Source organism: Schistosoma haematobium, chromosome 5, assembly GCF_000699445.3.
Source record: "Schistosoma haematobium chromosome 5, whole genome shotgun sequence".
NCBI lineage: Eukaryota > Metazoa > Platyhelminthes > Trematoda > Strigeidida > Schistosomatidae > Schistosoma > Schistosoma haematobium.
The window spans coordinates 17,735,478-17,750,703 of NC_067200.1; the positions used below are offsets into that span (position 1 = coordinate 17,735,478).

At 33.0% G+C, this 15,226-nt stretch overlaps 2 protein-coding genes across 2 annotated transcripts in view; both read left to right on the top strand.

Annotated features, from left to right (window-relative positions):
• Nucleotides 1-149, top strand: part of ASPSCR1_1 (Tether containing UBX domain for GLUT4) — a gene marked incomplete at both ends in the record, with an annotated part of 36,475 nt that extends 36,326 nt beyond the window's left edge. The window contains one exon of the mRNA XM_012941201.1: nucleotides 136-149. Coding sequence (XP_012796655.1) covers nucleotides 136-149 — 14 coding nt within the window. The remainder of the gene's footprint in view (nucleotides 1-135) is intronic.
• A 5,459-nt stretch (nucleotides 150-5,608) lies between these two features.
• The window catches only part of ASPSCR1_3 (Tether containing UBX domain for GLUT4), a 34,067-nt gene continuing 24,449 nt past the window's right edge, over nucleotides 5,609-15,226 (top strand). Inside the window, exon 1 of the mRNA XM_012941202.3 lies at nucleotides 5,609-5,737. The gene's annotated coding sequence lies outside the window, so the exon portion shown is untranslated. The remainder of the gene's footprint in view (nucleotides 5,738-15,226) is intronic.

The window sequence follows — 15,226 nt, forward strand, 5'->3', positions numbered from 1 at the left end:
TCTAGCTTCAATGGACTCATGATCTCAACCATTGAAATTACTTCATTGTTTTGTATTTTTCTGTCATGTCAGTAATTTTTTTTTAATTTTTCCATTTTGGGACTAAAAAGTTTTTTTTTGTTTGTTTGTTTCCAGACTTATTAGAATAAAAAAAAATCAATAATCAATATTCATAAATCAAAAAAAAAAGCTTTTAAATATAAAAGTAGCATTTTTAAAACAACCTATGAATGACTCATCAATATTGAACAGACTGATTTTATTGATTTTTATTTTAATTTAAATCAATGATTTAAATTTTTATCCAGAAAGATGGATAGTGGTTGACAGTGGAATCTATCAAGAGTATTTCATTCTATTTATGATTTTCTTCACTGAATAGATCTAGATATTAGACTTTGTTGATACTAATTCTGGAATTCGAACCTATTTATTGTTTACTTCAAATTTCATTGTATTATCTATTTAGCTACTACAATTGATCAATCTTTTATTGATGGTATATGTACATATTGTGCGTATTACATTGATATTGCCTTAACACTTACAAGCATTCTAAGCAAAGATGGATTTGAGTACCAGAGTGAATATCAACTTTGAGATGCATGTACGTACATCCAACTGATGAGTCCCAATTGGGGCGAAACTGGATCTCACTGTTAGCCACTATTCATCTTTGCTTAAAAAAGCTTGTGACTTAAGGCTATATCGAGGCATTCAGCACAGAATGCATATATATCAATAAGAGACTGTTCAACTGCAGTCCTCAATAACAATGGGAAGATACAAGTAAACAAATTTTTTTTAAAGTTTTTTTATTTATTACTTAAACTGATAAGTAATGAGTAGTTTTATAGTGTAAGTTGAAAGTATTTATACCGTGAAGATTTTCAAACTGTTCAATTATCTCATTCATATACCCATTCATTATGAAGATCTTTCAGTTTTATAAATTAGAATCAATTTTGTTGTATGACATTATCTTACACTAAATAAAGTTGATTATCGTACTATTGTAATGTGTGCTACTGAAGTCCATAGATATAAGTAATATGTATCATCAGTCCAAAGTGAATTGCCTGGCAGTAAAAGGTTAAGAAGATCAAAGAAAAGAGAACGAGAACAAAGAATAATGTTGGTGTGGAAACAAAAGAACAATGAAATCTGAGACGATTGATTGACATTTTGCAAATGAACTAATTGCTGTATGAATCTCAGATATTACTAACATGTTCTATAATTTTATGTTCGAATACATTTGACTTTTACCACTTGTATTCTTGTTCAGTACACTATTCGCTAACTGAAATAGCAGTAGCAAAATTGTTATAAGTATCAACTGATTTGTACATTTTTTATTAGACATAATGCCATTCAAATATGAAGTTGAATAAATGCCATGCCTATGTATAAGTGTATAGTTTTATCACTGAAATATTTGTTTAGATAGAGATATTTTTTTGAAAAGTAATCCGTACATATGAAAAGCACAAACAATATACTGGTTTACATTCTAGCATTTATAATTTATAATGGTTATAACTTGTGGCCTGTATTCCCTGTTAATGTATAACTTAATGATATCGCCAATTAGAGTACAGTGAATTATCGATCGGATCAAAGACGCATAAAACCCATGTGAACAGTCTAGAGTCCTTATTGGTCCTGCTTCCTATCTGTTAAGTCCAAAAACAGCTATCTCAACCTCTACGATATGAATCATGTATTTCAAACATACTGAGTTTATATACCAACCAGACAGACCACAACGTACCAACAATTGTACAAGATTTAGCCGAATGTGGCTGTGAATGTCGGAGGTAGTGAATAATAGACAGGACATAATTCAAGAGTGGTAAAACGTATAATAATAGTTCATAGGTCAAAATAAAGCTTATGATAAGAGGAACACGAATATGAATAGTTTATTTATTTAACAATTATACGATAAAAATATACGCATAGTATTTGTCTATAAATGGGTCCCAAAAGTTACCATTCATTATTCGAGATATAACAATAATTCATATCAACAATGGCAATGGATAATAATAGCATAGTATTGCTAAGTGTAAACCATTGGTTATCAACTAAGTGATTCGAGGTTTAAGCGCTTATTACAAGGTCTGAATGTTCAGGATTTAACCTATGGTGGAATCATGAACTTGTACTGATAAAGAAGTACACAATAGGTTGAATTAGCTGTTTAGTATTTCTTGATTTTCAATCGTTGTCTAACTAGAATCAGTCAGCGACTTTAAAATTTCATTTCAATAAGCTCTTTAACCACCTTATAATAACAAGAATATAGAGATGCAGGGAAATCATCTACATCGTGAGGAAAAAGTGAAGATAACTATTGTGTATAATAGATATTCTCTGGAAAGATTTGACCCAAATATAAGAAACGTTTTAAAAACAGAATCAACAAACGAAGTTAATCAATAATGAGATTCAGTAAATCTGTAATTCATAGATTCTACGGTAGACCAAAGTTCCATGATGAACACTGATTGTGTCATTACCTGGAGCACGAACTTACAATTTTTCTAAAGAATTCAACAGGATACTAAAGAATATAGCTGAAACATGTGATTACCCACTGAATTCTTTAAAATAGCTTTTAGCCAAGATCAAGTATATGCAACTAAACAATTATGAAATAGTGACTTTCTTTAATGTCGAAGCTCGATTTACCTCGATAGGAATACAATTCACCAAAGACACCGTATTGAAACTGCTCACCATAAATAAGCAGCTCTTAAAACACATAAAATGTTTCAAACACAATTAGTGGAATCACGAACAGATCAAGTGGGCTCCAACAAGATTGTTTATATCAGAACTGATTGTAGATGTTGTTATGTAAATGCTAAAAGTTATAGTTTTACTAATAATCAATGCAAAATCTGTATACACATTATGTGTAAACACAATGTTACTGTTGGGGTGATCCAGGAAATTACTTGCAAAAGACAAGCAAGCATCAGGAACCACTAAGAAGCGTTTCGTCCAATAAGCGTTCACTTGAAGTTTTTGCCAAAAATATCAAGGAAGCGAAACGTCACATGTAGAGGTTCTGATTGGTTGGCTGCTACACTGCTACTATGTTTAGTAGCATTCCAGAATCTTCTAGCAACCCAAGGACATTTAAAATATTATAAAAACCCTGTATTTTCTGTATTATAACGAACCTTGGAGTAAACTACTTCTCGCATACTTTGAGTCTTCTCTCTTGTTTCCAGGTCGCTGTATAGTTCTAGCTTGGGGGTTACAGAATAGCTTAGGAGACGAATATAGCGTTCAATCCGCAAGACTTTTCAGTTACTCTCAAAAGATATGAACTCAAAAATACTGTTATAAAATAACATGTTTAATGACACCAAGTTTATAAAAGAAAAAGTTAGGAAACAAAATCCCTCTCTTAATTAGCAGAACCGACACTGGAATTCCAGAAACACAGTTATACATGAAACTTAGCCACACAGATAAAATATTATATTTCAATATTAATAAACACACAGAGCATAAAGTTACTTGTGTACAATCACTGTTGCGAAGCAAAAAAAGATAAATTTACAAAGTAGACAGCACAACTTGTTACATTTTTTATACTAGACAAAGTAGAAACTTTCCTCATCTACGCAAACGCTAACAGACTCTCAGTAAAACCGTTTAACTCATCATTGCCAAAATTCTGGATCATGGAAACCAAAAGAAATTCGGAAAATCTCTTTAAGCATAAGATTCAGATCAAGCTACAATCGACCTGAATATTGTTATAAGCATAGGTTATCAGTCTACTTGAAAAATGGTCAGTTCAATGAATGAACAAATATAAACTTATCGGGACAGACAATAGTAATGAAAAGATGAATAAGGTTAACTAGATTTCTTAAGATAACTAGATATAAACAAGGTCATGAGAATGGAATGTTTTAGCATTTGTAGAATCATTAAACAGATCATATCTGTTTGATGATGTATCGTTCTCTGATCTGGATGGTTCGTTCGTGAAGCAATTTGATATAATAATTAACAATAAAGGATGTTCGAATTTTTTCGATATTTCATGGCGATAAAGTCAAGCCATTGACAACTATACATTCTAATATAAGTTCATTGATAAGCTATTATTATTTAAAATGTCTATGTTGGTTGTTAAGTAAATAAAATCATTTGATGAGATGCCTATATACATAATAGCAATTCATATGTTTGAAATAGCTTTATGAAAATAATTCAATTTAAGATGATTTAATTTATAATGACAGTCAACTCTTGGTTATTGTGTTTTCTCTTAGCTGAATAGTTTTTTTATGAAGATTTCATTCTCGTTCTGAATAACATCACTGATGAGTTTTCTAATTTAACGCTATATTCGGTTCCTAAGCTCTTCCTAGTAACTCCCAGGTTAGATCTAAACAGCAACCTGAACACGATAAAAAAGGCGTGAGATATGGAAGAAACGCTTTACTCCAGAGGTTCGTTTATGTACAGAAAACAAAGGGTTTTTATAGTGTTTTAGATGTCCTTGGATTTCCGGAAAATTCTGGTATGCTACTAAACATGGTAGCAGTATAAGTAATCCAATTAGAAACTCAACTTCTTAACTCTGATTGAATAAGATGCTTCTCAGTGTTTTCAGAGCCTTTCTTGACTTTTTTTCGAGAAATTTTCTGGATCTGCCTAACAACTATCAGTATCGACTTCAGATAGAAATAATCTTGAGATGGTGCAGAATATTTATAGTTCAGGTGGATCATTTCTTGCGAAATTTCGTTCTCTAAGCTGGATAGCTTGGTCAACTTGAAGTTTGTGCTGATAATATTGTTCAGAAGAACAATGAAAACTTTAAGAACGAACCATCCAGATCAGAGAACGATACATCATCAAACAGATATGATCTGTTTAATGATTCTACAAATGCTAAAACATTCCATTCTCATGACCTTGTTTATATCTAGTTATCTTAAGAAATCTAGTTAACCTTATTCATCTTTTCATTACTATTGTCTGTCCCGATAAGTTTATATTTGTTCATTCATTGAACTGACCATTTTTAGAATAAATTGATAACATGTACTTATCGTGGATGTGCACTGCTGAGAAGTCCCATCCTAGGATGAAACGGTCATCCAATGCTTCCAGATTTTCTATGGTGGTCAAGCTTTAATTGACTCATGAATTTAACTATTAAATTACGAAAATCTCCACAAAACCCTTTCTGGGGAAATTTTTTCCATGCTTTCTTCCCATACTTTTTATAAGTTGGTTACTATTTATTATTATTATTATTATTATTATTATTATTATTATTATTATTATTATTATTATTATTATTATTATTATTATTATTATTATAATATAATAATTTTTTATTCATCAATTCTGTGTAACGATTATCTCCACCTACGCATAAATTGCTAAATGTTTATTGGTTAAATAGTTTCTCGAAATTTTATTGGTTAATTTCAGGAGAGAAAAAATATACTTAAGTTGAAATAAATTGGATTTTTTTCAAGCACAAAGAAAAGTTGGTTACTATTGTTACTATTCATTTTTATTCTTTGGAAATTTTTATATTATTATTGTTATTATTATTATATATAATTAAATAATTGTCATTAATAATAATGATGATCATGGATACAAGATTATCAATCATACTGTTTAATGTGATTTATTTTGATGGAATGAATTAAAAAGAATTTTGTTGTCAAGACTAAAATTACATGTAAGTAAAAAGAAAAGGAAATATTTTATTATTTTAATTGTTGATTATTAATTAAAAGGAAAGTTTTAGTGGTAATAATAATAAATTTGGAAAGAAATATTTTATAAAATTATTAATTGTATGTAAATTGGTTATTTATTTATTTATTTATTTGAACATATAAATATTGGTACAAAGAGGCATCGAATACATATGCGTCGCATAGATCATCTGATTTGTGTAAGGGTTGGGATACTGTCCGAGTGCCCAGACCAAAGCAGGTGCTTACCTCTGGGGGCCACACCCGGAGCCTTTGACCTAGAGGTCTGATCTACAATGCAGTGGAGTAACGTCAGGAAATGTAGTCACATGCTACTGAAGCTCATGTGCGCCATTGGTTTGGAGACGGGGTTTTTAAACTTCTCTAGGTGGACCCTTCGTATTCACCAACTAGGTTAAGGCGTTGGACATTGATTTTTCGTCCTCTCAATTTCGTAAAAAACACCCCTACGCTAGAAGGCAGTGAGTAAAACTTACCTGGGAGTGGCTGTACACGCGTCGTCATTTGAGAGCATTTTTGAGAGAGATAGCTGATTCCCTAAAGCATGACGTGAATTAATTAAGATGTGATGGTTATACACAAAATTTCCTTATATAGTTGTTCCTATATTGATTTTGTTTGTACATTGAAACATATCAACTTGTACTTACATATTTCGTATTATTTTTAAAGAAACGATTGCCATAATTTTAAGCCATATTATTATCAATCCATTTTTATTGACGTCAATTAATGATTTAAAATTTTATTTATTACAATATACAGAAGTCATTAGTAAGTTAATATAAAATGGAAGTTTATTATCTACGATAAGAAAGACTATGCTTACATGATTGATATCTTTAACCGATTGATGTTAGACCATCACTGAAAATTTGGAAGCACTGGACGTCCGTTTCGTCCTATTTTTTAGAAATTCCGGGAATTCTAGTGTGAAGCTGTGACCAGTGGAAGTATTCCGTGTCGGATAGAGACAGGTATCTACCTCAGACAATGGAAGATGATCGCGCAATTTCGTAAATTGGTTGAGGTTAGGCATTAACACCGTTGGTCAGGTGGTCAAGTAGGTTAAGCGTTCGTGCGCGAGATTGATGGCCCTGGGATTGAATCTCGCGAGTGGGGTCGTGGATGTACACTGCTGAGAAGTCCCACCGTTCAGTGCTTCCATGTTTTCAATGGTGGTCTAACATCAATCGGTTCAAAATAGCAGTCAATAATTCTAATTTACTTTTTATGAAACAATCAGACTGATTGGAACTGATTCATCAAGGACTAAATAGTTTAAACAAGGTACATGAATCGGGTATTTCATTAAGATGGATTCCAGATACACGAAACTCCCTGGTGGTTAATAACTATCCCAAAGTTAATTTAACAATTAAATCAAAATTTTCAAGCAATATGTACACAATAATCCAATAAATGATTTGTGAAACCAAAAGGCATTTTAACTAATAAAAATTAAATTGGATTGCTCACTGCACAACAAATAGAAATGCTGATTTCAACATTCAAGTATTTTAAGTTAATTTAACTAACGTACAGGTTATAAACTTTCAACTGATTCACTAAATATCTGACATCATATTAGATTACTTAAATAAAACTCTATAGATTAGTAAGGATCTCTGTATTGAAACATTGAGCTACACCGTCAAAAGTGATCATTGTCAATGTTGAAACATTCGGAAAATCGGGTGTTTTATCGAAGCAACATTACATTGGACAATTATTACACCCTATCTCACTCCATTCACAGTAAAAATTCAACACATGTATTCAATATGAATTTCGGAATGTGAACAAAGTTATGTAAATCACTCGTCGATTGAATAGTTCCATATTTATTTAGACAACATCAACAAGCTCTTTAACACAGACAAAATCGGATGTCATTGGGATTCCTATAAAAAAGTCATCCATCCAGAAGTGTGAGTGAACATGAAGTAGAAACTTTAAAGCAACTCAATGAGACGTGTGGCCTACTCCTAAATGGTCTTGACAAGCAGATATCAGTGACATTGACCTCAGATATTGCTTGTGTTGATCAAAATATGAACGATCCAGAACAAACGGACAACCGCCAACAAATCTCGTCTAATACACCATCGACAAACAGATTTTCTTTTGGATATTCTCCTCAAACCGACTTGTGTTTGGAAACTACTATTCTCACTGCTATGTATATCTGCAGTAATGCTCATTTACAAGAAATTTCTCTGTTTACAGTAAACTCAATTTACTGACTTTGGTGTGGAAGAAAACACTGAAACCTAGTTGCACAAACTTCAACATGTTATGGTTTTTCCTCGGTGTTTGTTAAGGTTTTTATGAAATCAAAGACTCTCTTCATGACGGACTGATTGGAACTTGAGACCCTCTGAAAACAGGGCATAGAAAATTAGATATTCATTCAATTTTAGTTTGATATTTTTTAAGAATACAAGTGCGCGATCTCATATCATGGATACTTGAAATTGGTGCTGTGTGCAACACTGTTCAGTCACTGAGTCGGAATCTAGTGTCTACCATACTTCAACTTTGAAAATTTTGATGAGTATGCGTTGACGATCAATTGTTCACTCATTCCCAAATTGCCTCATGTTATTATGCATTATTCAGATTTTATAGATGACGTGATAGTATATACAAAGTACAAGAAGACATTGTATGATAAATAATAGTTTGCTTATAATCAGGGCATAAAAGTTACAGTTGTAATTAGATTTTATAAATAATTTACTGTACATACATTCACGTAACACAGAAATGAGTATTTGCCTATGTCTTCTCTGCCGTTTCAAAGAACCTGAAAATAAATGATTCCACGGCACGAAATAGTGTAACTAGTCGATAGTTGTTGATTGTGGCCACATGTTTAGCATTTTTGCATTGTACAAAACAGTGTAACCTCATTGAGCTTCATTGAAATAATATCCAGTAAACACAGTATCAGAGTAGGTAATCACGCAATCAGAAATGTGACACGTGACCTTTCACTTTCTAGATGTTTCTGAGATACTCTCATTTAATGCTGAATGGATAAAATGCCTCCTAACGTTTTCAGAGCCCCTTAGAGGTTTTTTTCGAAGAATATTCTGGATCTACCCGAAAAAAATTAGGTTGATAATTTAATTTACTTTCAATGTAATTATTCTCTTTTTTTTGACATATTGAACTGAAATCTAATTACTGCTAACAAACTAATCTGTATTGAGAATTGAAATTTGTTTCAATAATTAGAGATCATGGATCAATTAAAGTTAGACATTAACACCGTTGGATGTTGGCTCATTCGCCTATAGGTTAAGAGTTTGCTCGCGAGACTATAGGTCCTGGGTTCAAGTTCTGTATATAGGATCTGTGTTGATGAGTCCCTAATTAGGACGAAATGGCCGTCCAGTACTTTCAAGTTTTCAATGGTAGTCCAGCTTAGATTGATTCATGATGAACTCAACTATGATAATACTACAACCTCCATAAATCCCTATTCTGACAAATATAAAATAGCTTAGAATCAATTTTTTTTAAAGAAAACAAAATAAGTTTCAAATGTCAACACGAAAATTCACTATTAATTTAATTTTTCATAATAGACAATTGGTAATAATAAATAGTAATATCCAACTAGAAATTGAATATTGAGTCACGAAACAAAAAATTATTCGACAAATAATGACAGTCAGAATAAAAATAAATAAATAATGATCATGGCAACTATTTTTTTATTATTGTTTAAACTAATCTCTATTGCTTTGTCCAACCTTTTTTTGTATTCCTATGTATAGTTTTCTTTTGTTGCTATGGCTACATAAATTAATGACGTAATAGTTGAAATGTTTAGATTTAAAAGAATTTGATTTCTTATTATTTGATTAAATCACATTGTAATTTCATTCTATTACATAGTGTAATTATCTCACTTCTTTTGGATTAAAGATAAAGTAAAAGCATGTCTTGTAATTGAATTTTATAGATTCTTTAAATCAATAAATTAGGAATTTTAGTTAGACAACCACTGAATATCAGAAAGCACTTAAAGGTCGTTTTATATAAGCTTGAAGCTAGTCAACAAGACACATTTATATCTTTTAGAGTGATTAAATCGAAGACCGTTCAACCCACGAATTAACATTCAAATGTTTGCATTCTTAAACTCAGTAGATTTGTGTTAGTGAATAGCTACCATTTATTGGCATCAGTGAATTATTATTTCGTTTGATTTTATTTATTCGAACATATAAATATTGGTACAAATGGGCATCGAATAAATATGCGCCACACAAGTCACTTGATTTGTGTGTGGGATGTGATACTTCCGGTGTGGCCAGATCGAAGCAGGTGGTATTCTTAGGGGGCCACACCTGGAGCCTTTGACCTAAAGGTCTAATCCACAATGCAGTGGAGCAACGTTAGGAGATGCAGTCCCATGGTTGCCGGTGATCAACGATTGATTCATACGCAGTTTGTTCTTTCAGAATACTGGAGCCCATGTGCACCATTGGTTTGTAATCAGTTTCCCAACTCCCCTAGGTAAAATCCTCTATATCCACCAACCGGATTAAAGCGCCCGACATTCACTTTTCGTCCTCTCAACTTCGTAAAGAATAGTAATCCCACAAGAAGACTGAGTAGGAATTCTCCAGGAGTAGCTGTATACGCGTAACCATGTGAGAGTATATGAAGTGGGAGAGCTGAATTTTCACACTTTCGGCCGTACCAGGGCATATGGGGGCTTGATCAAATTGATGATAATTTATAATTTGTACCTAACTCCCAGATTAATTTCAATTTCCTTCCCTAATTTACGATTAAATGTTTGTTTACTCTATTTTTTTATCACTTTTATGTGATGAGATTGTAATTAATTACTGTGATCACAAGAGGTTAATGATTTCTGAATGTTTGTTTCTAAGGTGTAGAGACTTCGTTTTATCATAATTTTTTTGGGCTATTAAAACAGGAAATCGGAAATCATCATCTTCTCGTATATGGTTTATTGATTTCATTTACCTAAATTTATCAACTTACTTAAAACAATCGAAATTCTAAAATAATTTTTACAAATGTTTGTTATAGTTGATATTTAGATAAAACAATATATTTACTTACTTACTTACTTACGCCTGTTACTCCCAATCGAGCATAGACCGCTGACCAGCATTCTCCAACACACTCTGTCCTGGGCCTTCCTTTCTAATTCCATCCAATTCTTGTTCATTTTTCTCATGTCTATCTCCATTTTGCGGCGTAATGTGTTCTTTGGTCTTCCTCTTTTCCTTTGGCCTTGGGGATTCCATGTGAGGGCTTGTCTTGTGACACAGTTGGGTGCTTTCCTCAATGTGTGTCCTATCCACTTCCAGCGCTTCTTCCTGATTTCTTCCTCCGCTGGGATTCGGTTTGTTCTCTCCCACAGTACGTTGTTGCTAATAGTGTCCGGCCAACGGATCCGAAGTATTTTGCGTAGACAACTGTTAATAAACACCTGTATTTTCTGGATGATGGCTTTCGTAGTTCTCCACGTTTCTGCCCCATACAGTAGAACTGTCTTGACATTTGTATTGAAAGTCCTGTCCTTGGTGTTGGTTGACAGTTGCTTTGAGTTCCAGATGTTCTTCAATTGTAAATATGCTGCTCTTGCTTTACTGATCCGCGCTTTCACATCTGCATCAGATCCACCTTGTTCATCAATGATGCTGCCCAAATATGTAAAGGTTTTTACATGTTCCAAATCTTCTCCGTCAATTGTGATTGGATTGGTGCATTCTGTGTTGTATCGGAGAATACTACTTACTAATCAATATTTTCTGGGAAATAATTTCTTTACTATGAATGTTTGATATCTGTGATACGACTCATCATTAACTCTATTTAGTACTTAATGAAATACACTTATAATTATGGTAAAACATCAATCATATTGTCATCCTTTAACTTACCCAGTACATACAGATGAATACATAAAATAGTGATGGGTAAAATAACATATCGCTATTTGACGTAGTATAAGAAATGATAGTAAGAATTCAAAGGTAATCTCAGGGGTTGGTAAAATTTTGTAGAATCATATACCAGTAATGAATAAGATAATAATGTGTCTTATCGGCGCATGAATTCAATTTTCACAAAATATGCGAAATCTTGAAATTTTCTACAAACAACTTCGTTGCTAATGTGTTTTGAGGACAAAAATTAATGTTTTTTTTAGAGATTGAACATACTACTTAGTAAAGGGTTGAATTTCATTTAGGAAATCTATAGTGTTGATGTACTGTGTGCTACATATATCTGTCGATATAAGTTATATGTAACACTAATAGAAAGTAAAATGCCTGATGACAGAAGGTTGAGAAGATCGTATAGAAGAGAATAGTGCTGTAACGGGTGGACTGCAGGTTTTGATAAGCAGCGTTTTATCGATCGGATCAAAGACACGGAAAACACGTAGTGAACGGCCTAGAGTTTCGATTGGTCCCGCTTTCCTGTCTAGCCCAGCCAGTTGAGTCTAGAACGCAAGTCAAAGCCTCTGAGTTATGAATCATTATATTTCAGACATACTCTATTTATATACCAAACAAACAAACCACATCGTACCATAAAAATAGAAAACAACATTTACACAATATGTAACGAATGAATTAAATAATAGCTAATAGAGGATGTACATTTAAAGTCCAAGGCTACCATAGACTTAACACGATGATTATTGGTATATTATTCCGACTATCCTAACAAATAGGAACAGAGAGTGATTGATATGGAAAATGAATGAACAACAAATTCTTAGACAATTGATGGACATTTTGAAAATGAAGTATTGAACGTATGATATTCACATTTTTCCAACTAACCTACTCTTGTTCCCCTTCACTACATTAGTAACCTGCAGTTAAACCGGATAGACAGTATTTATTAGAAACAAGAAAAATAACGGCAAAGTTGCGATGCCTGGAAAAGACACTAAGAAAGAAAGAGATACCATAGAAATGTTGAATAACGTTTATTCAACAAGTTATTAAGATATTGATTATGAAAAGTACTAGACAACGTTTATCTAATAAGAGTTTATTGTTCGTTATGAAAAACGTTATGGCATAGTTACGTTAATAAAATTATTTGGTTCAATGAAGTCCCAATGAGTAAACAACACTGAATTGACTTTCAAATGAGCTGTTAATAAGTCAACCTTCTTCAATTAATAACACGGAAATTTCATTTATCTCCCAAAATTCATTAGTTAGCTATCCTGATAATAAATACATTTTAACATCAGTAGGCTGTTATGAGATTCTGGTAAACTTTGACTACTCTATCGAAAAAAAAGTTTCTATTCAACGAAAACTTATTTACAGTTATTGGTTTCTTTTTTTCTAATCGCTTATCGAGATCTATATTCAGTGTAATGTAGATTTTTCAGTACTTCCCTTAGTTGCTGTATTATAAAAACCTGAAAAGTCAACTGTTTACTGATGAATATCTATCTCAGAATGGGTTTTGTGGAGAGTTTTAGAAATTTCACAGGTTGAAATCATGAGTCAGTTGAAGCTAGACCACCATTGAAAACCTGGAAGCACTGGACGGCCGTTTCGTCCTGGTATGGGACTGCTCAGCAGTGCGCATCCACGATCCCGCACTGCTGAGCAGTCCCATACCAGGACGAAACGGCCGTCCAGTGCTTCCAGGTTTTCAATGGTGGTCTAGCTTCAACTGACTCATGATTTCAACCTGTGGAATATCTATCTTGTACAAACATATAGACGTCAGTTTCTTTAGATCCTAACAAAAGATTATTTCTGATTTCCAATCCTGATGAAGAAAATTATCTTGAATAAATCATTTTGTTATTATTATGTAGAAATGCATAATCAGTTTATTGAATCAGTGGCAAAATATTCCTTTGAAACAAATGACAAGTGTCATTATGGCTCCTAACACATTATTGATCAAAATGTATTACATCATACAAGTAGGTGATCTTTGTTTGAGCTTTATTTAATTACCAGTCAACTTTTAAAGCGCACTACAAAAAATAGCAAATTAGTTTTATATAGAGTATAGAGGAATTGGTTTTATAAAGAGTAGGAAACATCTGTGAGTTTTATAATTTAATTGAAATTTATGCGAAATATCATTTCGAAATTCATGAGATAGTAACTCATTGATGACAATTGTGGACGGTGGCACACCGTTGGATGCCAGCTTACTGGTCTAGAGGTTAAGTGCTCGCGCGTGAGACGTTAGGTCTTGGGTTCGAATCCCGCGGGCAGGATCGTGGATGCACACTGCTGAGGAGTCCCACACTAAGACGAAACGGCCGTCCAGTACTTCTAAGTTTCCCATGGTGGTCTAGTTCCAATTGACTGATGAACTCGACCATGTGTGTGGTTTTATACGCTTGACGATGTGAGAGCATATGGAGTGGGGGATCTAACTCTTCCCACTCACGGCCGTATCAGGGCATTCGGTTTTTTTTCTTAGTTTGATTACATTTGTAGTCAAAAGCAATATATAAATCATTGTTTAAGACAAATTAGAAGTAATAACAGTGGTCAGAGATAGTTGACAGGAAGCACTGATCCACCCGAATTTCATTCATGTTAGCACTAAACACAAAGGCGTATTCATAGATTGAAACGTAGTGATATATTCATCAAGATCATACCATGCACTATTCAAAATCACAAATAAATTATCTAAAAAGCTGATGATGGAGAAGATTTGTAGCTCACTTCTATCTGAAGTTTGTGCTGATGATGTTGTTCAGAAGAACGATGAAAGCTCCACAACCAAACCATCTAGCTCAGATAACAGAACTCCATCAATATCTGGAAAGCTGGCTTTAGTAAACTTAACACTCAGTGGTTATAGTAGATGAACAACTGAGTGAGTATTGTTTAGGTTAGGAGTAGGACACTGTGCAGAGATCATAAATCGCTTGTTGTGATTTTGAATCTTCATCGAATGAAGTGCTTAGGACACATATTACTCAAATCAAACCACAGGCTTCTTCACCATGGGTTGTTAGCCGGTGTAATAGTAGGTTGAAAGAAAGTTAAGGGTGACTCAATCAAGACATAGCTTCATTCTATGGAGTCATTGGCTGGCAGTTGTAGATTACCTGATTGGAGTCTGAACGTGATCCATGATAAATGATGTGTTAAAAAAACTAAGAATATTATCAGTCTCCTTACATTGTAATTAGCCCCAAATATGTTCTTTATTTATGAACAGTTGTTCAACAGTTTAACAGCGAACTTCAAGTATTTTTTTCTGAAGAATCATTCATTTTCCATTTTTCTATATCATTCAGTTGAAAATAGTCACATCCAATGTTTTTGTAACTACCTACTAACAGTCATAGATACATCGAATACCAGTTGGCGTTATTAGTGATACCATTTGATGAACTTATGTAATAGCAATATAGTAGTGCAATTAGTACCATCAAT